Source organism: Corvus hawaiiensis, chromosome 8 (genome assembly GCF_020740725.1).
Source record: "Corvus hawaiiensis isolate bCorHaw1 chromosome 8, bCorHaw1.pri.cur, whole genome shotgun sequence".
Taxonomy (NCBI): domain Eukaryota; kingdom Metazoa; phylum Chordata; class Aves; order Passeriformes; family Corvidae; genus Corvus; species Corvus hawaiiensis.
This window is the reverse complement of record NC_063220.1, coordinates 33,106,026-33,132,105: the sequence shown is the minus strand read 5'-3', so window position 1 is coordinate 33,132,105 and position 26,080 is coordinate 33,106,026. Positions and strand designations below refer to the sequence as shown.

Genomic DNA, 26,080 nt, shown 5'->3' with positions numbered 1-26,080 from the left:
CCCTGCTCGCTCCTCGGGCGCCAGCAGCCATACCTCTGTAAGGTTAGCTGGTCCTGCCTCCCAGCAGGCCGCCTCGTCCTTTCTCCTTACCCATTCGGCGAACCACATCCTTCTCCCTTGGTTCTATCACGAGCACGGCAGGGAGCATTCCCGCCAGCACCAAGCCTCCAGTTGCCACAAGACCACCACCTCTTCTCCCCCAGCTCCAAGAACAGCTGGACAAGCACTCAGCGCCCAGGAGCACCCCGGGGGCTACAGCCCTGCAGGGCTCCGGTTCCTTCAGTGCAGGCAGGCGGACCCCAAGGGGGGAAGGGAAGGGGCAGGAGGGCCCTCCTGGGAGGGAGGAAGCGGCTCCTCGTGGCCCAGCCCCGCCGCTGCTCCCCCAACCCCGGGAGCCCTCCCCGGGGCTGCAGACAATGGGGCCGACCCCAGCGGCGGCGCTGAGGACCCGCAGCGCCCATCCGGACGCGCCCGGCTTCTCCCGCCGCAAAGGCGGGGAGCCTACCCCCGGGGATGCTCCCCCCCAGCCCCTCACACCAGTGACACCTCCACAGGGCGATGCTGCACGGCCCTCGCTCGCCAGTTTTATGGGGGAGCGGGGGGGGTGGGCTGCGAGGTTTTTCCGGCTGGCCAGGGGCCCCTACGGCCCTGCAGGGTCCCTTTTAATTGTTCCCTCTCGTCCATGCAGGCTGCAGGCAGTTTCTCTTGCCTGGCGGGATTTTCCAGGCAGGCTCTGGCTGCTGCAGCTCAAACACGCTCCAGCACAGCCAGGGATACCGGACTTTTTCGCCTTTTCGGCCAACAAACTGCGTTTTGCATTTGAATAACCCCCAGCCTGCCTTCCTCCCCGCCTCGGAACGGCCCGAGCCGCGGGGCTCCGAGCCTGGCCGTGGTGGTGCCTCTGCCTCCCCCTCCCCAGTCCACCCTAGTTCAACTTTGCAACTAGCCAACGGAATAAGCGAGAGGGGAAGGAGTGGAAAAACAGGGGTTAAAAAAAAAAAAAAAAAAAAAAAAAAGGTGGGGGTCCGAGTGAAGAGGTCCGCGCCGTTCCCCCCCCCCCCCGCCCGCAGCAGCCCCGGGACCCGTCCCGCACACGTACCAGGGCTGCGGCGCGGCCAGCCCGCAGCTCACAGGAAGGGGCGATGCTGGCATGGTTCGGAGCGGGGCGAGGCGCGGGTCACGGCCCGGGCCCCTGCGGGCGGGCGGCTCCCATGGCGCGACGAGCCCAGGCGCGGAGAGGAGCCCCGGGCCGCGAAACGTGCTCCGTGCTCGCGGCGGCGGCGTCGCCCCTGGCCGGACCCTCCGGGAGGGAGCGGGGAGGGGGCGGCTCGGCGGGGCGCTCGCCGCACCGAGCCCTCCCGGCAGGCGGCAAAACGCGCCCTGGATCCCCGAAGCCGGAGCGGGATTCGCCGCCCCCCCCACCCCCGCGCCCCGGGGTGACCCGGCACGGCCCCGGGAACAGGGAGAGTGGCGGCAGCGCCCCCACAGCTGCCCACAAGGGCCGCCATCGGCGTGGCAGGCTGGTAACGCCGGGGGGTATTTAACAACAACAACAACAACAACAAAATAAATTAAATGACGGTAATCAGAGAAAAGGCAAATTATCCCGTTACTTGCGGAGGCTGTGCTTTGACACCGCATTCCTCCCGGTCAGCTACGGTGGTGGCACTCTATAAAATAATCCCTTTTATTTTTAGCCTGGAGGAGGGAAAGCCTGGTCAGCCGTGACGGGTGAGGGGCTCACTGAGGGTCAAACCCCCTTCCCCTTACATGTGTCATCCAGGAGGACTCTCGAACACCAGCGTCCATCAGGCCCCGGCCATCCCACGCGTGGACCAAATACCCCCAGAAGCATGGGGAAGATGCTGGCTGAGAAGGAAGATCTGCTGAGCCATCCTCTCCCATCCTCCCTGCAAGGATGTTAACTATAATGAGCCTTGCTCTTTCCCCATCCCCCCACCTCATCCATTAAGAGCCACTGATGATATTGCTGCTCCTTCCCAGAGGGAAAGGGGTGAGTAAAATGTTATAGTAAGAGGAAGAGTCAGTCCACTGACTGACTTCTTCCACCACTCATTATCACCACAGCCTTTTGTGAAAAGCAGGCCACCAAATTTAACATCTCTTCAGACTGAAAAACAGATGTGGAAATGGGATGTGTGAAACAATATACCCAAGCAGTACTTTTTAAAAAAGGTTTCATTATTATTACGTCTGTAGCTGTTATAGAGCACTTCAACTGTGAACCAACCCAGTCAAATGTGAGCCTGCAGAGAGGCTTTTCTGCTGCACACAAGGGAGCAGTACTGTCCACATCCATCCATTCCTAGAGATACTTTAAATGCCAACATTTTGCTGGTTTAAGTGACGTGATAAAGGAGAAGCAGTGGCACAGATCTGCACAACTCCTTGTCACTGCTGCTTTTCAGTGACAGTGGGTAGGAAGCCTATCACCAATTTGTACCTCCATCCTCTTCCAACCTACCCTACATGTCCTTGCAGTGAAAGAGGAGTACAGTCTGGGAATCCAAGCCAAGCTCACAGACACTTCAGATGAAACAAAGTGAAACCTACACCACAGACACCTGAATTTTGAACAGTTGCCCTCAGTGGCAGGGAATTTCAGCAGTGCACAAGTTCTCTTTGCCAGGTGTAACCATACCATCTCCTCCTAAGGGCTGGATATCAAGACTTATGTCATTCCAAAGGCTTATTCTGCTAAAAAATAAGGTAACACAAGCTATTTTTATAAGATAAAATAATAGGTGGTCTGAGAGGTAAAATAACTATTGCTCCCAAACTGCTGCATGCAGAAGTTGAAGGAACTAGAACTTGATGATAAAACCCCACAGAATCAGAATATGTTTCTTGGGAAGATGGCAATAAGTTGGAAGTTGTGGGCTTGAATAAAATGCAGAGAAAGAAATTAGTAACTTGGGGGGAAGCTACAAGCAATGAGGGCTAAGGTTTATTTAGAATAAGCAGGTTAATCGGAGCACCCAAGCATCAACACACACAATCACAGCTGCATTAGAAACAATGCCAAGGGCTAGGAAACAAACAAGAACTAACAATTGTTCATTTTCGCACCCACAGACTTATGTGCTCATGGTCTGAGGTCTTTCATCCTGGAAAGTAAATAGCACCAGGTCACAATCTTTTCTAGCAACAGTAAGATACTCAGCCTGCCAAGACAAGCTGCGCATAAACGTTTGGAAAAAGATCTCACAGTAATGACTGTCTGGGCAACAAAATGGTAGATGAAATCCTTTCACTAAAATGCAAAGTGAGGCACATGGAGGGAAATATGGAAATCACAACCTCTAACTTCACTCCTACCATTCAAAATAAAAATCCTGATACTGTGACAGGTGCACCAGTGAAGCTGTTCTGTGTGCTCAAGTGCGGTGTTGGGCATTATTACAAAAGAAGGGGAGAACTGAACAGGAGACACCCCTACAACATCATTATTTAGCCCAGATCTCTTGTCCTCTTACACCTCAAATATAACATGCAGTCTGGTTTGCTTAAAAGGTGTAAAGGGAAGCTCAAAAGACACAAAACAGCAAGTGTACGCAAAAGCGCACAGAGCAGCTAAATGTACCAATATTTCCATCCTAGAAAGGCAGCAATCTGGATGAAAACCCAACCAATATACTGTACAAACAAAACCAGCAAGGAAAGTAATATCAGAGAGAGATACTCATTCACTCAATGAGTGTTTAGAGAAACAGTAACTGTTTCTGTAAAGTAGAGGATATCAAGGCAATATATCAAACATTTAATCAGAACACCGACAGCAATTTCATACAACGTTGTCAAACCACAGAACTCACTGCTATAGCATGCTGAAGAGACAAAACACTTTAGAGGTTTTTTTTTTTTTTTAAAGCAAAATTAATGGAAGAAAGTTTAATCAAAATCACACAGCATAGAAGTACTATTTTAGCTATACATTACTTGAAGCTGGAAGTGTCTACTAAATGCCCTGTATGCTACCCAAGCCTCCTTCCCTGTGTACATGTCACTAGCTATTTTTCTGAGTAAGGTTTTAAGCTGGCGGACCTTTGATCTGACACAGTGCTCCTATCCCTATGCTATTCTTCAGAATAAAACACATAACACCTATGTACAGAAAGAATAAAACTGAGCAATGTTGTGTGAAGAAATAAAGTGCACAAACCTGTAAGTAGCTCTGCATTGCAGGCAGCTCTGGCAAAATTTGAGTCTGTGGTGATCATGAGGGAGCTGTGAGGGGCAGCTGCTCCCTGACAGACAGAGAGCCCCACACAACAGTCAGCAGGACAAGGACCTCACCAGCCAGCACCCAACCCCACTGTACACACATAGGGTAAACAGAACAGGCCCAGTAGCACCATCTGCATTCAGGCATAAGGCCAGGTAATAAAACAGCTTCCAGGAGATGAGGTAGGTCTGAAGTTAAACTAAGAACTCAATCTGTAGGTCACAAGCAGGTCTGGGGACCCATAGCATAAGGACAAATACACAAAACCCAAGTGAATGCTGAACAAAGTCCATGCAGACTAAAAAGGCCAAACCTAAACCAAAGCTCTAAATAAACAGGGCCCATAGGTAAGCCAGGGTTAAGCTTAAATAGAGCTCCTGGGCCCATGGGCAAAAGATGTGGGTGGAGACTCCAGATGCAGCTGGTCAGGTCCATTATTAGTGCCCTCAGTGCCTTGACCCTGGAAACAGAATTATTGAGGTATGCTGTCCCTAAATTAGTCCTGCAGAGTCATCTGGATCAGACCTGTGCAACAGGCACAGCATCAGTCCAAGCTAAGAAAGGTTAGATTGATGCTGAGCTTTAGCCCTTCACAAACCAAAAGCTCTGAGAATTACACTACAAAGACACCTAAACTGCTTTTTGAGGGACAGATTTGATCTAACCAGGCCTATCTTAGCTAGCCCTGTTTCCCTCGTAGTGGAAAGACGATAGTGAAACATTAGAGCTGTCTGCTCGTGTGATTACAAAACATGGATTACAGCTTCTACTTTGTACCAAAGCCTCCCTCACGTTTATTAGCTCGGACTCCAGTGTGACAAAGTGACCAGCCTGCTCACAGCCCAGATGTGACTTACGAACCTGCGTGCCACACTGGTGTGGGGTGCTGTGCTTGTGAACTCAGCTGAGCACAGGCCAAACACTCTCAATGCCTTTGGATTTATAATACAGATGATCAGATAAAGCACCCACAGCATTGTTAGTTGGCACTATCTGAAAGAGAAAAGTCTTGAACAACATGAGTTTAATGCAGAAACTCTTGAATTCTGTTTGTGGTTTTGACAATGACTTCCTCATTTAGTCTTTCTTGGCCCTGGTTCTGTAGATAGTATCTACCTGCCTGATTGGCACTGAAAACAGGTTAACATCTGTAGGCATGCTGAACAGAGACACTTTAAGCCTTAACGCCGTTTTATGTGATTAAGGCCAGAAGGGACTACGATTTCATTTTCTGATACCCATTATACAGGCCCATTGCATTTACTCTAAATAATTCCTGACAGATGTTCCTGACCTGCAGTCTCACCTGGGGCCTCCACCCACACACCTGATTCATGGGCTCAGGAACTCCATTTAAGCTCAGGCCTGGCCAGTCCATTGTTCCCTGTCTAAGCTAAGGTGTAGGTGTGCTTACTTTGGGTGTTGCTTCTGGTCTTGTGTGTTGTCTGGACTTGGTTTCTAGATGAACCTTAGGCTTGTCTCTAGCCTTGTTTTGAGCCTTATTTTCTCTTCCTTTCTTGCCTTTCTAGATGCCCCATAGACCTGCTTTGTACCCTCCCTGTGACTGAGGCTGGAGCCTGTTCCCAGGGTCCTACTGCAGGGCTGTGCCCTGTCAGTGAAGATACTTCCTGTCCTGTGGTCATACCTGGCTCCTTACTTACCTCAGGAAGAAACACTTCTGCCTACTTGCTGACAGAGATAAAGCGAGCTTAAGATAGCACAGTGCCAAGGAACTGAGGTTTGCTAGAGTATTTATAATCTGCAAGCTGTGATTTTTATGGTAGAAGAGGAATGAGTCTCATGTGTGGAAAGTTACATACTTCTGATGTCCTCAGATATGGTTTCAGGTAAATGAACAGGCAGCTAGACAGATGTTACTTCAGATCACTAATTAGTAAAGACCAGAAGCAAGTCTAAAGACTTAAAAAGCTTATGGTCCAGAGAGATATGATACCTGAGGGTAATTTGTACAACTATCCCAAAATAGGGCTTGGTGTACACCAGCATTTTAAGAACACTGAAAATAATTTTTTTTAGTAGCCACTACTAGGAAGAGAGCTTACCTGACTTGAGTCTTGAAAATCAATTTTAATTGATACATATTTAAAATATGTTTACAAACCCAAGCATCTTTAACAACAACAAAAAATCAGAAATAAATTGTAGCAATTGCTAAAACTACCTACCTGCTTCATTTTTTTTCTTCAAATTTGTAGCTCTGTTCTTGAGTACTGTACTTTTAATGTCTTCCCCTGCTAACTGTTGATTTACTGTGGGAGGGTGACATAGTGTCACACATGAGTATAACCCAAGTGACATTAAAATTGCTGATGACTTTTAAGAATGGGTCATAAAAGAGATGTCACCAGAGAAACCCTGTAAAAGGTGTAAACACTTCAAGATAAAAAGATGAAGTAACAGCTAGGACAATGTTACAATTTGAAGGTGCAAATGAACTACTACAGAGGCTAATGAAGAAAACAGAACCTGAGAGCACTTTATACCAGCAAGTATTTAAAAAACCCCAACAAAGCCATTCACGTAAAGCTTGTTGCTGAATTCTTTTGTGTGTTAGTATATCTATACAAGATGTTCTGTTTAGTTTTGTAATGCAAGCTTTTTACTGCTTTCCTAAACAGTATGCATGCATGGGGCACACCTCCCTAAATTATGAGGGTTGACAAAGCATCTACTTGAAATATCCTGTCTGTAGCTAAGAGAAGTAACAGCCCATCTATGTGATTATTGATTTTTCTAGTCTGTGGTGAAACTCTAGAAACTTGATGACTTTCAGCTGTTAGTGCAGTTGCCGTGCTTTTCTGTGTGAAATCGGTAAATTAGATTCCTACAGCTGGAGCTGTTAACACAGTATGGTTGCTGTGGTGGGAGGAGGCTTTTCCTGAGCAGAAACCCAAAAGAATACAAACTGGGTGGAGAAAATGGCATCAGCAGTGACTACAAAACCTGCTTCAGTTAATCACACAACAGTTGCCTTTCCATTAGACTTAAAAATCAGAATAACTTCAACAAAAAAATATTAATTTTGCAGGTTTATTACAAAAGGTAAAAAGGCTTGAGAGTTTTCTCCTATAAAGAACTTATTTCATGTTTTCTAGAAGAAATCTATTTTTTTTTTAAGTTATTGGAAAAAATGAATATTGCAACAGCCATTTCCCAAATATATAAATGATGCAATGATCAAACAGAGCAAAATGAAGTTTTCTTGATTCTGAAGCATGCTTAATTTTAAGGAATATAATCTATTAAAGGGAAAAATTAGTAACTTCTCTTGAAGGCAATCTGACACAAGCAAGAAGCAAAAATATTCTGGTGATTTGCTTGGAAAGTGATTCCTTTGATTTGTGCAAGCATAGAGATCTGTTTAACTGGGGTTTTTCATGTTAGAAGACTTACTTTTTTTAAAAGGCATATTGGTATATGAAATACTTGAAACCCAGATCAAGATGTACGGGGCAAAAAGTATATGAGGAATAGGTGAGTAACTGCAGAAAACTAAGAGTAAAGCTGACAGCATGAGCTTTCTCACTAGACGGCATCAGGTATGCTCTCCCTCCTTGCTCCATGCACCAGCATTCAGAAGGTGTTTTGTTTTTTTTCAAGAGCTGAAAACAGAAGTTTTTCCTCCTGGAAAGCCCTATACAGTGTAGGCAACAGAGATATCACAGAAAACCTAAAAAATTGTCCAAAATGTTGACAGCTGCAGAATGATACTGTGTTTCAGCTTTCTAAATCTAAACCCGCTGATTTTTCTCTATTTTTTTTTCAATATCGGTTTCCCTTTTTGATGCATTTTGAAACTTGCATACAAATAATCATACTGAGTGTTTTTTCTGGGTATGAAACTATAATTGTAGACAGAAGAAATATTAATGTTCCAGCACGAAGTTTAAGTAGCTATTTAAACGGTTAAAAATAAATCGATATATTTTATTGTATAACCTAATTAGAGCTCTTCAGGTTTTGGTTATGTGCACCCATAGGTCTAAATACACGTTCGCGAAGTGAGTGGATGACTGTTTTTAAGGAGCAGCAAGCGATCCCCGGGGGCCCTAATAAACCGGTTCCACGCCTCATCGTGCTCCGGAGCAGGTAAGGGGTGAGAAGCGGCCCCTGCAGCGACTCCGGCGGGGTTCACCCGGGCCTTTCCCGCGGACAGGGTGCGGAGGGGCGGCCCGACCGCTGACGCGATCCGCAGGCGCCGCGGCGTGGCCCGGCGGCCCGGCCGCGGCTCAGCGGGGCCGCCCCGAGCTCCGCCCCTGCGGCGCGGCGGGGGCACCGCGCTGCCCCGTGCGCCGCCCGCTCGCCGCCTGAGGGAGCCGCCGCCGGCACGGCCCTGCCCCATGGCTTCTCCGGCGGCGGCGGGGCCCGGCGCCGCGCTGCCCCCGGCCGCGGCGCACCGAGACTTCTACTGGCTGCGCTCCTTCATCGCCGGAGGTGGGTGCCTCGGGCGGGGGGCGGCGGACTTTCGTGTCGGTGCCCCCGATAGAACTGCTGCCGAGTCTCGTCACCCGGGGAAGCAGGGAGCTCGCTTTCCTTTTTTCCCCTAATAGACTAACGCGGGTGACGCGGTGCGCGCCAGTGACTCGCACGTGTGTCAGAACCAGCGAGGAGCCCCGGTCAGCCGCCAGTTAAATGTTCCCAGAGCCCAAACCCTCGTTGGGTACTCGGGGAGGGTGGGTTATCCCTGTCGTCAGACTGTTGCGGCTGCTGTTGAGGAGATGAAGGTGGTGTGTGCGAGGCAGCCTGGCAAACAGAACGCCGCATCAGTAACCTCTTAGAGAAAAAGCCTATTTATTGTTCCTGTATTCTTCCCAGTTGTCTCAGCTCTCTGATTTGCTGGGGGTAGGAGAAGGTTGTATTTATTTAAAGCTTTTACATCATGCCGCACTCTCTGTTGGATCTCGCTCTCCGGAGTAGCGCAGGGTACACGGGCAGACACGTAGCCCACCTCCTTGGGGAGATCAGCAAGGGCTGTTTTCACGCAAAAGGGAAGGAGGAAACACGATGGAAAACTCTTGAGTAACTTTCAGGAAAGTTCCTTTTGCACTGACCTCTGCAGCTGAGACAGACAGTGGCCTGGGTAAACAGGAAAAGTAGCTTAAATGTTTCATTAATGCTTCAAGGGCTTTGTAGCATCTAATAGAAACTGTTTACTTGTCATTGGGGCTTTTTCCAGTTCCTGACTGAGTTAACTACATTAGAAAAGTCCCTTATTTAGCTGCTGACCTAAAGAACTTTTGTATTCTGTCACTTTTCTGTTTCTGTCTTGGAAAGGTGTTGCAGGATGTTGTGCCAAAACAACTACTGCACCACTGGATCGAGTAAAGATTTTGCTGCAAGCTCATAACCACCATTACAAACATCTAGGTAAGATGGCTGCTATGTGTCTAATTTTTGGTTTTAAATGCAACGTGTGTGGTTTGGGTACATTGATTTACTCGGTGATGAGGCTGATAAAAAAGGTGCTCATTAGACGGAAGGTTGTATCTGTCTGGTCAGGCTCTGTGCCATGTTTTGTTACTGTTTGAAAAGAAAAACAAAGCCCTGTGTAACTTGTGGTATCAGTTGATGTATTAGAGACTGAGATGTCAGCGTAATCCTCAATAAGGCATGTAAGAGCTAGGCTTGATCTTCCCCTTACAGAAGCCAGCAGGAGATTGGTAATCACAGCTTCAAAGCTTGGATCATTTCAGTAAAAACTGTACTGCAGTGGGTGCCAGTTCCCAGGGGGCGTGGGGATCCCTGATTTTCCGAGAGTGCCATGGCTGGTGGGAATTGGAGAGAGCAGCAGGTTTATGCCTGGTGTAAGGTGCAGATGATCTGTATTCGGCATCTGTGTTGCATCATGGTGAGAGCAAACTCACGTGTCCAGAACTGTTCTCTGCGGGCTGTAACAGTGCCCTCTTGTGCGGAGTCTTTGAGCCATTTCTGCCAGATGTTACTGAAATATGTCATAACTTTTGCTCCAAAATTTAAGGCTTGTAATTGTCACGGAAAAAAAATAAAGACTTGCCTAATTTCGCATGTAACTAAACTTGTTTTTAACTTAGACACTAAAGATAATGTTTTTTAAAAGCTGAAAAAAAAAAAACATTAAATCATAAAATTCAGTGGATATATATTCACTGTGGCAAAAAGGGAAACACAAGCAATGTGTTCTAGTAATACAAACCCAAGTATACACTGAAGTTTGCAGCCTAAGAGTTGAAGGGTGAAATAATTGGTTTGACTGAGATTTTAAATCCTCATTTTCAATTTGCTTTGTACTGTGCCATAGTTGGCTAGTAAAATCTTATGTTCTTCCCTATTTTGGGAGTCAAATATGATGCTGATTATTTGAAATGTGTCTGACTTGAATGTGTGTCCATGTTACATGTAGGCAAAAAAGGAGAATTATGTGGATGAGGTACCTGTAAGTGCAGAGACACGATGGGTCAGTTCATCAAAGTCTTCACTATCTGTTTTTATACCTTTGCATTGTGGAGTTTGTGCCACGTGGATCTCAGAGCATATGTTCTAGGAAATAGGAACAGTAACTCATCATTGCAGGATAGAAATTCTAGTCTTGGCATAAATAAGTTCAGATGCATGTAATAAGCATGACATCTTAAAAATAAATTAACTGTAAAATATTTAATAATATATTCACATACAATGATATATTAACAAGGTGCACTAATCTATTCATATTCTTAGAACCCCAGAAACTAATAATTACTTGTTTGGTTTAAACTTCAAATGAAAGTTTGTTAGCTACTCTTTTTTTCCTGCCTGAAAGCAAGATGTGTCTTTTTCATGTTCCACTCTTAGTTATTTAGTGGTTGCATGTGAATGAAAACTGACTGTCACAGTTAATTCTTTTATAAAATCAAAGTAGAAAGTGAATTTGACAGCAACTGTGCATAACTAATGTTTATGGTAAAACTATAGGTTTTGCCAAACTTTGTGTGATCTTGCATTATTTCCCACCTATTAAAAGGGAGCAGGATTGCTTCTTGTTGCAACAACTCTGAGACAAAGAGTGCGAGACGTTTAAGTTGTAAGTAATGAGAGTCTTCAACATATTTACTTGATTTCCTAAGTGATGGCATTTAATCTGCAATATAGCATGTAGCAATATCAGTTTGTTTTGCCATAGTTTTAGACTTTAAAGTATTTACATATTTATTTATTTAGAATTGACTGAATTGCAAGAGAGCCAGTTCCCTCCCTTGTGTTACTGCCATTAGCTGCTGTGGGTGGATAGTGGCATCTGCAGTAAGGTTGCTCACGTTCTGGGCAAATCCTGGGGCCTGAGTGCAGAGGTTCACTGGGTCTGGGAGATGAGAAAGGTGATAAAACTTAACCTTAAGCCTCTCCCTTCCAGCAGTGTTTGGGCAGTGAAAATGGATTTTCCACAGTTACATGAGTAACATAAAGCAGCCTTAGCTTTATATGCTTACTTTCTTTACAGTAGCATTTCTTTGGTTTTTTTTCCTTTCCCACAGTTTTAAATACCTCTTTTGTATTGCTGCAGGAGTATTTTCTACGTTGTGTGCTGTCCCCAAAAAGGAAGGCTACCTTGGGCTGTATAAAGGAAATGGGGCAATGATGATTAGAATCTTCCCGTATGGTGCTATTCAGTTTATGGCATTTGACCAATATAAAAAGGTAGCTGAATTTATTGTTTTCCTTTTCTTTTTTTTTCTGCCTGCAATAAATACAGACTTATTGAGTGATTGAAACTAACACTGAAATTTCTGGGTCTTATTAATTAGCTGTACTTCTTTTCTAGCTGTTGCTTAATTATTTCAGAACCTACTCATTAAAAATATCAGGGCAACAGGGAAGTTTTTGCAATGTTGCTTAAGGAAAAAGAAATTCACATTGATTTCTAAATGTTTGTATTGTTGAGAATAATACCCTTTCTTTCAATGAAAACAAAAGGTAATTTAAAGTCTGCTGCTATTTGTATTGCTATGAGGTAGCCCTTTGTGAATAATGTAGGAAAAAATGTAAAATGAAACATCTTTATTGTATTTATGTTGGAATTCCTAGTACTTGATGGATAGAATCAGTTAAACTTGAAAGTCTGTCTGGATATGACTGTTATATTTGACCCGACAAATTATTATGTCAGGCTGTAGATAAAAACGACCTTGAAGATAAAAATGCTCATTTCAGGGTTCTGCAAGATTTGTGGATTCCTTTCTGTTTTCCTGCATTTACCCTTTCATAATAAATCCTTGCAACATCTCATGGAGGTCAGTTGTTAGCACGAACATGTTTTTAAGCATTGCTGTTTGTGGTAAAAAATACCATTTTGCTACTAGAGAGGAGAAATTTCATGTTTGAAAGGTCAGATTTAGTACCCAGCCAAGTAAATGGTACAATATTTACTGAAGACAATGCGATTGAAATTGTCATTCCCTTCCCTAAGAGTAAATTTCAGGAGACTGATGCAAAGAAGTTACTGTAATGGGTTTTGTAGGTTCTCTTTTTTGTGCTGTAATCATGAATGCTGTTGAGCTGTGCATGTTTTATGTGGTGTGGAATAAAAGACTGCATGCCATGCTTTATAATTGAAATGATTTATGAATCCGCAATTTCAAGACACCAGTTAGCATTATAGCACTTTTCTTTATGTATTAATTGACCAGAAATCTTCACAGTATTTTGCGTGGGTATGTAAAAGAAAAAAAAATTCTTAAAGGAGGAAGGTATTAAATGATGTTTATAGCAGAAAGTGAAAGTCTCAGTTATTTGATAAAAGCCTGGAAACTAATTTCTGACTTCCTTCCAGGCCGTAATTAACTCAGCAAGTTCTTGCTCTGAAATGTTTGTCCTTTCTCTCTTCCTTTTTATTTCTTCTTTTTTTATTTTCTTTTTTCTTTTCTATTTTAATCCAGTTAAAATCTTTATGGGAGTGTTTCACATGATGTGCATGTAAGAAAAATTGATTCTTCTTACTTTTCAACTTTGTTCAGTGTCCTTTGCTCTCTACATATTCAGTTTGCCTTGTTTAACACACATTAAATGGTAACTAAATAAACAATTAATCTGGTTTCTGAAGTGAACAGTACAAATACTTTCAACTTACTGTTTTGCTTTGTTAGTAGAATTTTAGTACTTTCATGTTTTTAATAGGAAGTTGGAAACAGCAGCAGTGTTAAAAAATTCTTCTAACAGTAATTAAATGTTCTGGATTGAATTTGTAGCGTTATAAATTTCTTGGAAACTGCTGCAGAGTTTGCACTAATGTGCTAATAAACTTCGTGCTGTGTATTTCCCTGTATTTTCTGGTATCTGACTACTGTAAATGTTCCATATTGTATAGGTAATAAAGAAACAACTTGGAATTTCTGGGCATGTGCATCGATTAATGGCTGGATCCATGGCAGGTATAGTTTTGTACTTGGATTTCAGACATGCCTTTTGCTGAGAAGTTAATATTTATTTAGAGGATGATTTGATGTAGTGTTAGGTCGAACTCCTGCAAATTTGTATTAAGCAAATATACTAGTAAATGGTTAATTTAACATGGTTGCCTAATTGAAACCTGTTTGTCTAAGAGTATTCTCTAAAATATATTTGTGTGAGCAGTGAATTCTGTGCTATGTTGTGAAGCACAGTTTTTTTAATAGCCTTTTATTATGACATTTAAAAAGCAAAAAAACCAGTGTAATCAATATGAAGTATAAAGCTGCAGGTTCTGGTAGAATTGGCTCATTAGCCACTCTGCCATTGCTTCTAGGTTGAATATAAGCCTACAGAAACAGAGAGAACTGCAGCTTCTTAAATTAGTAGTTTCTTTGGATTTGCCAGAAGTGTCTGTACTTTTTCATGTCCAGCACAGGATTGTCATGATGCTCTTTAGGTCATATTTGTGAATGTTAAAATCTCTCACTTATTAATTAGTGATATAGCAGCAGAAAAGCCCATCAGTAAACTGCCAGTGTATAGTATGATTATATACTTGTTTTCCTCTTACTAGTCATTGAGTCAAAAGTAGCTAAGAAAAAACACGGGAAGGTAAGTAATAGTGGATTGCGTTTTAATTGAAGTGATTCTTCATGTGCTTTTAATTTGTAAAATAGGCTTAGTACTGTCTAGTCCTTAAATAGTTATGGGTGTTCATGCTTAGCTTCTTTTGGAAAAAGAAATCTGGGATTTTTTAATACTACCTTTAGATAAACTAGGAAGATCTCATTAAAATATTCTGGCTTTGTGTGGCACCAGAGGAAAAAGAAAGAGAATGAAATTAAACAATGAGAAGAGTCCTAAAAACTAAGAAAACCTATTTGGTAAGATATGTTCCAGAACTTGGCTGGCTTTCTATCTGGAAGAAGTTAAAAAAAAACTCCATAGATAGTTTTGTTGGTTTTTTTTTTCTTCCTTTTTTTTCCTTTCCCCTGGCTTTAACTGTGCAATTCATTCCTCCCCCCCAAGATTATTATTATTAGCTTTTCCAGGAGCTTTGTCAGAGACTGGGAACCTGACTTGGGAGGCGCTGTGAAAACACTGAATAATCAGCTTAACTCTGTCAGTGTTGGATGTGGTGGAATTCTTTGTGTAAATAAATTAATAGCATCTGGCATTGTTGTAAGCACCTTACTGGTTAAATCTGGTTTGTGTGGTTAGAGTAACAAAAATAAATTAATATACAGTGCTATCTGGCAACTACAATCAAATGAACTGCTTTGTGGTGTGTTTAAGTACAATATACTCAATAGTTTCGTTTTTAGACCCTCAGAACAGGAACTGAGCTTGACTTGGGGGTGAAATGAACATAGCGGTCAAGTGTATATATATAGGGTCACATGTGAGTGTCTTACTCTTTGTTTACTAGGTGGCATTAACTGCTTCTTGGGATATTCTTTAGATAATAAGAGGCAGAGGGTTTATCTTAAGTATATCGAGAAGATATGGGGGGGAGGAGGCACTAAGAAGAGCAGAGTGTTTGAAATCTGGTACAGAAGTTTTCTAGGTTTGCAAACAAAAAAGACTTGAAAGCAGTTGGTAATATTGCTTTTCCTCCTATGCTGGCTCCAATAAAGGATATTTTTCTGTTTCTTCCACACTTAAACACTAAAGGAGATGATGTGCTGCACACACCCCAGTGTTGGTGCAGAGGGGTCTTCACAGTTTCATGGGAAACAGTATTAAGAAGTTGAGAATAGATAACCTGTATTTCTTTTAACGTTTTTTCCCCCTCTACACCATCTAGCCATGCAGCTGTCTGCTTTCACTTCTCTGTACCCACTGTACTTAAATCTTGCTTATGTCAGTGTTTCCAACACGACTAGTGGTCAACAGACCACTTCAAAGTGGTGGGAAACATTTAAGTATCTTCTGTAAGTGATAAATAGGATCCAAAGCATATCCACAGGGGAAAACAAGGCAGTGAGGATGGGGGTAGTGGAGGGAGGGAAAAGAAAAACCTATTGTAATGCATATATTTAAGGAGACCAAGTTAAAGTTACTGTGGAAACTCTAACTCTGAATTTCCTGAGTCTTGTGTGATTCAAATTTCAGCTGTAACACCTCGTTAACAGAAAAATAGTGTATAGCTTCTTTTAAGGAAAGACAGAGCTGGGCAGAAGAGAAATCATAGAGGTTAGTGGGGTTTAGGAAAGAAAATTATCAAATAACAACAAAAATGAACAACTAACATTAAATGAAACATCACAGGATGATTTTACAAATTAATTTTTAAAAAGTTTTCTAATAGAAAATCCAAATTAAAATGTGTATTTTAATGCACAGAAATGTATATTTCCTCTCCTGCACTTGATTAACTTCAAAATAACAAAGCCAAAAAAGACTAGATGTTATCTAGAATAAACTCAAATTACATTAAACTAATACAGAAAGTATGTTTTTGCTTTTAGCTTTTTACTTTTACTAAAAGTGATTGAAAATAGTACCGATTTAGCACTGTCTAGGAGGATATTGGCTGTCTCCATTTTAAATAGTATGTAACTAACAGTTACCTTCTTCAGTCAGCATTTAAAAAGAATCTGGTCTAGTTCTTCAGATGCACTCTGGAGGGAAACATAGAAATACTAGGACTGGTAGGTTAGGCATTCTTAAACCTGTCTGGTAAATATTTTTGTCATCAGCAGTTTCTCTGTATGTAGTTTCTGAACCTTTGTTTTGTTCAGAAGATGCTACTTGAATAAACTTATCTTTATATTAGCTGAGGAACAAATCTTCTGCAGTTCAAGGCTGTGTCTTGTGCTTATCGCTCTTTGAGCTGTATTCCTCTGAATTTCCTGGCAGTACTTAGTTTGATCTCTGGAGCTACTGATAAGTACAAAGAGCATAATACAGAGATTACAAGAATTTGCATACCAGCTGTATGCAATGTAAATGTATTTCACGTGGGTTTTTTTCTTGCTTGAGATAGTTTTTTATTTTTATTTCCAAAGAAAGAAAATTACTAAGAATGGAGGGATAGTAGGGAAATTGGGAGACAGATAAATCCCTGTAGAGCTAATCTCAGTTGTTAACTCCCAAAGCCTGGGAAGCAAATCAAGGACAGTCTAATCTGCTGCACTGTCACTAAGTCTTTAGTCTGTGTAACCCAGTATCGTGTCCCCAAGAGTGGTCAGAGGTGCTTGAGGACAATATGGGATGTCTTTCCCTGTCTTCTGACTCAGCATTGGCAGTGAAAAAGTCTGCTGGTTTTGAGGAAGCGTCTCTTTGAAGAGCCGCTTCCCTGTTACGATTATTTCAGATCAGACAGTGGGAACTGCTGTATGTATCTCTTAACTGTTGATATACTTTCAAGTCTGTCCTGTTTAACCTACCACAGGAGAGATTTTTGGCTTGGCTATCACTAATGGGAATAGACTTTGCTTTTTCAAGACTGGAACTGAGCCTTAAGATGCTGTGCTCTGACTTCTCGTAATATTGTATTTAGGGAGCAGAGGTGAGATGAGTGATTTTGTAGACTTCACCACAATGGCTTTGTCCCACAGCTGACTGCCATTCCTCTTGGAAAGGATAGTGTCTCTCTTGAGCCCCAAAGGAAATCTTGATCCCTTGTATATACATTCCTTATATGAGCAATAACATGCCTCTCCCAGTTGCTACAAGACAGCATATATTGTGGCTGATGTCCCAAATCCCATTTTTTTTCCAGAATTCATGGCTAGAAGATTTTAAGAAAAAAAAAAAAAAGTTTCTAATTAAGTCCTTACTACATACGGTTTCTTTCAGTTTCTTTTTTTTGTGCTGTTTTCAGACTGTGTTCACTAAATAGTGCATTGACCAAGCTCTTGGTTGATCTATTTGCTATCCTTTGTTCAGAGGAAGTTCTTGGGTACATATCAGTGCATGAGTGGAAAGAGAAGTGGGGGTAAAGTCCGTTTTCTGAAGTGGGATAACTTTCTTGTGCATTCTTAAGCTCTGTAAAAGTGCTTCCCCCCCCCCCCCCCCCCTAATTTTTTTTAAACTGCTTGAATTAATCTATTTTATGGTATTTCTGGACATGTCAGGGAATCCATTAGGAAAAGGCTTTATACTGAGGGATTGCATTTCATGTAGGTCAGTGGAAACAGTCTTGAAGTTGGCTTTAGTGTTTTACAGCTTCCAACTTCTGAATCCTGTGGGTGAGACAACATCAGAAATAAACCGCAGATGTCTGCTTTTGTTCAGAGGATTGTCAAAAATCTCCAAAAGAGGTGTTTTTGTCTTCTAAAATGAATTACTGGTGGGATACTCTAGAAACCCACAAACTTGGCTTTCAATTGACAGTTGACCACTGTCAGATTTTTGGATAGCTCACTTAGAGTGTTATTTTTTTTTTTCTCCTCACCATTTAATCAGAATAAAAAGTGTGCTTATCTTCTGTTGGACCAAATTTTAAAAAGTTACATTTAGATAAATCAGAGCAGTTGCTAGAAAACAGGGCCAATTACAAACATTTTTACTTTCTTTTTTTCCTTTCCCCAGATTTTTTTTTTTTTGTTTGGGTTTTATTTTTTTGGTGGTTTTTTTTTTTTTGGTTGTTTTTTTTTTTTTTTAGGTGACTGTGGTGTATCATCAGAAAATGCTGTTGTTAGTCAACAGTTTTAACTATTCCCTCCAAAGAATTTGTCAGCCATTCAGTGGTTTATTTCAAAACCTAGCAGTTGGAAAGAATTTGTTATTCAGGTAACTGTTAGAATTGTTTTCTGTACTGGAGATGTGTTTCCAAAATTGCAAGTTGGTCAGCATTTTAAGCCATTTTGAAGCAACTCATAACTGGATGAGTCCTAAGATTTGAAATTTTTTTCCATTTTTTTTGCATTGTAAGTCCAGAAAGCTTTTCTGCTCAGTTTTAAAGTAGAAGTGCTGATGTAACAGGAACTATGAAAATGCAGAAATGCAACACAGTTAAGTATTCCTCATCAGTATGAACCTGGCTCTATTTTAAATGTAATTAGAGAATATTTAGTGTGTCATTAGAATAGGTTTAGTATTTTCAGATGCAGTAGATACATGTATCTGTAATCACACCAAACCTTTTTGAAATAAAACATGTAAATTTGGTGGTTTGAATTTTTTTTTAATAGGGTAGGATTCGGTTTCATGGTTGCAATCCAGTAAAGCTGATGTACTTGACTAGCCTGATTTTTAGGAGCTATGAATTTCAATAAGATTGCTCAGGTGAATATAGTCAGGCCCATAAATCTTGGAAAATCTAGGCCTAGGTGTGCTGCTTCAGTGAACACCAAGTACAAACAAATCCTTTGTGTGTTGCTGGAGTTAGTGTTCCTGTTTGCTGATTGTAAGTGACTTTAAGTGTTTCTTTAACAAAATACTTTGTATATGCTATTGTATTCACTATCACAAAAGGAAATTCTACTTTTCAAAATAATCCTAGAATCAGATAAGGTGTAGGTGAGTTTTGTTTGCTTGTTTTGTTTTTGTTTTTAATAAAGGTATTACAGCAGTGATTTGTACTTACCCTCTTGATATGGTTAGAGTTCGCCTGGCATTCCAAGTAAAAGGGGAACACAAGTACATGGGAATTATCCATGCATTCAAGATGATTTACACAAAGGTATTTTTTCTTTTAATCTTCGATTTTGTCAAAGCAAAGTATGCTCTTTAAATAATATTGCACTGCATTGAACATAATGGCTTAGTGCAAAATAACATGACCTCGTTGCGTGCACTTTGAATTTTTAATGTAAGAAGTTATTTGGATGGTGCTTTTTGACTTGGGCTGCTAAGCTGTAGCTAAGGCTCATGTAAGTGGGAGGTCAGAAACAGTGGAGAAGTTGCTTTTCAAGAGAAGTGGTAATATTACCAAAAAGATTTGTGGAGGAGGGCTATGTATAATGCATAAATGTTTCCAGTTATGATGTTGGATGTAGATTTTTCTCCTTCATTTTCACTTATTTGTCTCCTCTGGAGCCAGGCAGTTGTCCCTTCAATTCTTCAGGCACAAGAACCAGAACATGACATTAGCTCCTTGGTGGTAGATGGTGCTAGTCAGATTGCTGTCATGGGACTCTGTATGAACAGTTGTGTAACTTCAGACACTTGTATTTCTTGCCACAAATGCTGCTGTATTTTTCTTTCAAAGGAAGGTGGTTTTAGTGGGTTCTACAGAGGGCTGATGCCGACTGTGGTGGGAATGGCGCCATATGCCGGTAAGTTAAAAACAGAACATGGCAATCCTTCAGCACTTATGTGCACTACGAAGTTTGTTTAATGTATTTGCACACCTAGTTAATTAGCTTCTGTTCAAATCATCTTCAATGGTGCTCCTTAAAAAGTGTCTTCAATAGTCAAAGCCTAGCTTTTCTGAAATTTGGAGTTGAGAGTGAGAAAGGTAAACTAGTGGTTGTCTTTGCTTCCCAGTTTTCCCACAAGAAAGTATGGAGGCTGTTTCTCTCAAGCAGGCAGATCCATGGGAGCAGGCGCGCTGTAAATGAAGCCTCAGCGCCTCCGTATTGGCTCCATCTCCTGGTGATTTTCCGTAAATACTCCCGCATGTAAAGCAGCGGTGAGGTGGAACACAGGAGCAGAACAGCCCAGCTAAACTGCACTCGTTTTTAAAAGCTGAGTGATGTCCCTCAGTTAGAAAGATCTTAGGAGCAAGGAAAGATTCCTGACAGCGATCCAGTAACTTAAAACTCGCAGTCTAGCTTATTTAAAACAGTCTTGTAGCGTTGTGTATAAACACAAATTCATTTGGACGGAAGTTACAGTAGAAGTTCAAAATATTGTTTATTTTTTTCTACTTAAGAAAAATCTTCTAAAAGAACTGGAGAATAGTTTCATTTTGTAAATGCAGCTTTTTTTTTATGATGATATATCAACAAATAATTTGCTTATCAATGAAAGTACATAAAATTAAATTTCCTTTTAGGTTTTTCATTTTTTACCTTTGGTACCTTAAAGAGCATTGGACTTGCTCAAGCACCTAACTTGCTTGGACGGCCTTCATTAGATAACCCCGATGTCTTAGTTTTGAAAACACATGTAAATCTGCTGTGTGGTGGCATAGCCGGAGCAATAGCTCAGACGATATCGTAAGTTTGGGTATGGGGTTGGTTTTCCTCTCTACAGCTGTTCATTCTGAAGAAACTTTTATCTGATACAATTTTATATAAGTGTAGTTATTAGTAAGGTTTTAAAATTAGTTAATCAAATACTGAAATTCAGGTATTTCCTATTGTTTCTTTTACTAAGTATCTATTTAAAATAATCTTTAGGGTCCTTTAAGAGATATCCAATGAGTTGTTTAAACAAATTCAGGCAAATCTCCTAAAATCCACTGGAATTTTTTTAGTAGCAATCTTATTTCTTAGCTTCTTTGGAAAGCTAAGAAATTTTGACCCTGAACATAATTTGCGGTATTTTATTATTCCAATTTATTTTCAAATCTATGTAACATGTGAAGCCATAGGATTAAAAAAAAAAAGGACAAGTCTTAGATATTGTATTTGCCATTTTTATTACTTTGCTTGCTTCTTCCTTTCTCATTCTGTCCTTGCTCTATTTTATTTTGTCCATAAAATAAGTTAATTTAATGGACTTACATGGTATGGATTTTTCACTAAATCACTGCATTGCAAATATAATTGTCTATTAATCCTTAAACTGTTAATTTTATTTTCAATGGAGGGGTCTTCTCCCTTCAACATTTTATAGATTGTTCTGTACTCTCATCTGATCTTCATGTGTCTTCCTTACTAGTGCCAAATGGAATATATTAAGAGCTCTGGTTTGCTGGTTTTGGTTGTGTAAGGAGATTCTCCCTTTTTGGAGAACTTCCAGCTGTGTTAAGAATCTAAGCTGGATTCCTGACTCACTGAAAAGGGATCTTGAAGGTTGCACATGGACTTCTTTGTATTCTTGTTTAAACAATGTTCGAACAGTCATCACACATCTGGTTGAACTGCTGTTTAAATATCTTCTCTGTAGATATCCCCTGGATGTAACTCGTAGGCGAATGCAGTTAGGAGCAGTACTCCCAGACTCTGAAAAGTGCCTGTAAGTATTTCCTTTTCATCCATAGTAACTGTGTTCTTGGATGTCTGAGCAAAGTTCAGCTCTTAATTTTAAATCTTAAAAATAAGAAAACACGCCCCCCCCCCGCCCCCCAAACTACTATGTTGTTATTTCTTCATTCTTTTAATAAGAAAGTTTCCACACAGACAAAAGCTGCCATTATCAATCTGGGATTAAAAAAATACCTGAAATTACAATGGCACCCTTGTTAATAATCCTGTGTTTGTATTAGTAAAATGGTTTTTTTTGTATTTTAGTGCAACTTGTGCTACCTTTAATATCAGCGAAATCTCTTAAGAGACCAAATGCTTCTACTCAAATGAAATTGTTTCAAAGTGTATTTTAATGGTGCAGAATCTGTTCCATAAATTGATTTTGCATAATACAAGTTTATTTGAGCTTTTTTGCACTGACAGTAATCTCCTACACCCCACACATTGTTGAGGTTCCTCCAGTAGAAGTGGAAGCACCGTAATAACTTAAACCATAATAGTATTAAATCAGCTCTCATCTTGAAAAACTTCCTGAATTTCAAATTGTCTCAATCAAATTCATTTCTAGGACAGTTTTCTCTTGGTTAGTTTCAATCTTGTGGAGTTGTATATGTCTGAATCCAGTGCAATGAAGTGTGAACCACCTGCATGGAAAGTTGGGTCCTACCAAGAGTAGTCTGAGTGACCAAACACAAACAACCTTGGTTGTTTCACAGACAACCTCGATGTTGCTTAAATGTGAAGGTTCTGTTTGGTTTTCTTTAGCAGCCTTTTTTTTTTTTTTGCTTGGCTATTTTCCACTCCTGATAATTTAAAAATAAAAATATGTTCATTGTCCTCAGGGTTTTATTTTTTGCATTTGTGAGGACTACTTTTACAGAAACAAGGCTTCCCAATTTAACAATTTTATTGTGGTTGTGTAGAGAGCTGTGCCTTGAAGGAGATACACATATATATCTTTAGAGGATGAGAGGATAAAGCAAGTAGGAAGTCTTGAAGCTTTGGAACATACGGAAGATGTTCTCCAAGGGCACTCTCTTTGAGAGCATGGAAGTACCAAGCACCTTAAGTGCTTTCCATTTATATCTGTTTACTTAGTTTCAATACAAGTATCTGAGGAAAATTCTCTTTGCATATACAGTGCAATTTCTGCTTTTAATAAGGTCAAATATTATATACTTAGGTTATTATTTGTAAAAAGAGTTGATGCTTCTCAGGTCCTTCCTGCCAGTTAGGCAAGAGAATGAATGTCTGGAGCCGTTCTGGTGTAAAATATCTTAATATGTCATGTAGGGCAGGTGTTTTCAGATTGACAGTTGTTTAGCTGGGACTGCACCATCCTCTTCCGATTCCCAGCCCTTGGGCCTAAATTTCTTGTGGAAACTCAGGTTGTCTTTTTAGTCATATATGGCTTTGCTATGTGGAATGCCATGGGTTTTTCTCCATGGATCTCTTAAAACCAAAGTAAAAAGTGTCTTGTATTTAAAGAAAATTATTTTGATATTGAATGTGTGTATCCACTAATGATTTGAGTTCTTATTTTTCCAGTACAATGGTGCAGACACTGAAATACGTGTATCAACAACATGGAATACGGAGAGGACTATACCGTGGCTTATCCTTAAATTACATTCGTTGTATTCCTTCCCAGGCTGTGGCTTTTACCACATATGAACTTATGAAACAATTCTTGCACCTCAACTGATTCTTTCTTTTAGAAGACCTTTCTGTAAAACTACACTATCAATCCTCAAATTATATTGATGAGTAAATTACTTGAAGTTTAAAAAAAAGCTTTCTGTTACTGTGGACCTGCTGTTGTCTGACATCTTTATTTGCCAAAATGTGGTTAATTTCCTGGAGTCAAAACCAGGTGACACATCAAGATAACGTTAGCTAGCTCTAAACACTTTTTATGCACTTGATCTTCTTGGCTTCATTAGATGAATTTTAGGAACGACAGTTTTGGACATGACACCCATGTTTTATACGGTTCCTAAGCCGTTAGTTATTTAGCTTTATCACCATTCCAGGAGTTACATGCTGCTGATTATGCTGCTTTTTAAGCTAGTAATTAGGTAGCTCTTGCTCTTTAAAAATTAAATGGAATAAACTGATTTGAACATAAGGCAATGATTTTGGTATTCAGATCCTTGGCAGGTCTGTAGAAGCTAAGCTTGCAGACCACACTTTAAGCAGCCTTTCATTCTTTCTCTGTACAAGTTTTCTGTATGCAAGAACAATGCATAAGTCTTCACATTGGTACACAGGAAAGTCTCCTCAGCCATTTAAGTTAGAACCAGCAAGATGGATTTAGCAGTATTAGAAATCTTGCAATTTGGAAACCAGTTTCTTGGCATACGTTCTACTCTAAGAAATGCTGTACTACACAAATAAAAGCAAGGGGGAATTTTACGGGGATGAGTGCTAGAAAAGATGTCCTTGTGGCAGGTAGTAGGGGTTTAATCTTAGAAAGCTTTTCTGTGGAGCTGAATCTTCTTGATTTATTCTTGGTTTATTCAAGGCTGAGTATGTTACATACTTTCCAGTACTAGCTGGTGTAAACAGGTTTTTCCCTACCTTAAACCATGGTGACAAAGAAGACTGCATGCTGCTGCATTTACTTGTTCAGGCGTATGGGCCATATCCAACCTCATGCGGAAAAGAAAATTAAGATTGTATTGGAGTCTGTAGGTGTGTGTATGTACTGTTTCTGAAGTATGGTATGCAATAGACTATTGCATGTTTGCCTCCTCCTACAATTCCTTTTCTGGAAGGAATTATTTTATACATGATTTGCATTGGTACTCTTGATTTTTACTCATGTGATTCAGGAAACTGTAAAGCATTTACTTCATGTAAGTTATTTATTTATTGTAAATATTTTAGCAGTGTCTTCTGAGAATTGGCAATGGTTATGCTAAGTGGTGGATGGTAAGAATGATCTGCTTAATTTTGACAAATTTAACAAACTGGATTTTCAGCTATATATTCAATATCAACTTCTGTGGCTCAATTTTTCCCCCCAGTTTCATAAAATTATGTATTTCTTTGAAATTTACAATGTAGCTATGGACAGAGAATGAGATGCATCTGGGTATATTTTATTAAAATTTTTGAGATAATGTCTGTGTGATTGGTATATGTTGCAACCAGAAGGAATACATGTTTCTGGAATTATCTGTATGTTTGCTGTTATAGGTAAATATGCACAACATTGTTATTCTTACTTAAGAGACAAGAAATATGCTTTTTCATCTGATCTTTAGTTTCACATAAAGGAAAGCTAACCAATATCACAGTGAATTTTTTCATTTTAAAGCTCTTGCAGTAGCGATAAATCCACTGTATTAGGAAAACTAAAGTGCCTTTCTTTTCTCTGTGTTGTTTTGCTGTGTGGGCAAAAAAAGCATCTTTTCAGATGCCAGTTTTTTCATGTGGATACTGTTAGGGATGATTAAGAGTTTTACATTTTAGTTCTACTGCAAGGGATATATTTGAGGAGTGTCATGATAAGTTAAACAGTTGTTATGCAGAATAAAGTAGAACCCAGCATGTTCATGTTTGAGAGGAAAAGAACTAAAAAGTATCTCCTAAATACTTGAGGTATTGAATGTGAAAAACATTCCTACTTGATGGAACTGTGCTGTATTTTCAGAATTAGTTTTTCTAAATAAAATTTAACACTGTATGAAAGTGTTTTAACATTAATTCCTGAATCTACACAGTTAAACTTGGAAAATGCTGATGTATCTTAAAATTGTAAACATTTTCACAACCACTGATGTCAGAAAAAAAGAGATGTAGTCTGAACGCTTCTGTCCAGGTTTTGGCACTAGGACTCTCCCTAGAGATTCCGCAGACTGGTTGAATTTTAGATAACTTCAAAAAGATATTTAAAGCATATTTTGTACTTCATAAACATATTCTGTAGAGATTTTTCTGTGTATGGGAGATGTATAGGCAACATGGAAGAGACTACAGAACACAGGTTTAGCAAGGGCTCAAAGAATTTATGTAATCTCTTAACACCACATTGTGACTGCATTTAATAGTATCAACATGTTACTGTTAAATGATAATTAAGCTTCTCTTAGAGAACAATGTTGCAATGGAAAGCAACATTAATGTAGTTTACTGCGTATATTTCAGGACTATCCCAAATAAAACGGAAGTGGCTTAATAATGTCCTCATCTTTTAAAATTCATCAATTTGAACTTGATCCTTCTGGTGGAATGTCTAACGATGGGCCAAAACTATCCTCTTTGCAGCAGAGTGAGACCTTCAGTATCATCTCAGAAAGCCAGGGACAACACATCTTTTATG

General features: G+C 40.3%; 2 protein-coding genes across 6 annotated transcripts in view; one reads left to right on the top strand and one right to left on the bottom strand.

The window, feature by feature from the left end:
* Window positions 1-1,305, bottom strand: part of TET1 (tet methylcytosine dioxygenase 1) — a 63,604-nt gene extending 62,299 nt beyond the window's left edge. For 2 of the 3 annotated variants that reach the window (XM_048310701.1, XM_048310702.1), the window contains exon 1: window positions 1,100-1,302. The gene's annotated coding sequence lies outside the window, so the exon portion shown is untranslated. Of the gene's footprint in view, window positions 1-1,099 lie in introns of all 3 variants that reach the window. The other variant, XM_048310703.1, reaches the window with a different exon arrangement.
* A 7,269-nt stretch (window positions 1,306-8,574) lies between these two features.
* Window positions 8,575-25,444, top strand: SLC25A16 (solute carrier family 25 member 16). 3 transcript variants are annotated; one of them, XM_048311268.1, is made up of 9 exons: window positions 8,575-8,701; window positions 9,542-9,634; window positions 11,784-11,917; window positions 13,584-13,647; window positions 19,177-19,298; window positions 19,827-19,893; window positions 20,616-20,778; window positions 21,674-21,742; window positions 23,302-25,444. In XM_048311268.1, exons 1-9 carry the CDS (start codon window positions 8,608-8,610, stop codon window positions 23,456-23,458), a joined length of 963 nt encoding a protein of 320 aa, XP_048167225.1. In that variant the 5' UTR covers window positions 8,575-8,607; the 3' UTR covers window positions 23,459-25,444. The 3 variants fall into 3 exon arrangements, with proteins under 3 accessions (XP_048167225.1, XP_048167226.1, XP_048167227.1); XM_048311269.1 differs by lacking the exon at window positions 8,575-8,701 and adding an exon at window positions 11,247-11,306 and having other exon boundaries at window positions 9,611-9,634; XM_048311270.1 differs by lacking the exons at window positions 8,575-8,701; window positions 9,542-9,634 and adding an exon at window positions 13,156-13,192 and having other exon boundaries at window positions 11,858-11,917.
* The last annotated feature ends 636 nt before the right edge of the window (window positions 25,445-26,080 follow it).

Excerpts from the sequence above, each read along its gene's own strand:
- SLC25A16 (XM_048311268.1), top strand. The coding sequence starts at position 8,608 with ATGGCTTCTCCGGCGGCGGCGGGGCCCGGCGCCGCGCTGCCCCCGGCC. Across the intron at positions 8,702-9,541 it reads GCGCTCCTTCATCGCCGGAG|GTGTTGCAGGATGTTGTGCC; the intron begins GTGGGTGCCTCG and ends TGTCTTGGAAAG. Across the intron at positions 13,648-19,176 it reads AATGGCTGGATCCATGGCAG|GTATTACAGCAGTGATTTGT; the intron begins GTATAGTTTTGT and ends TTTTTAATAAAG.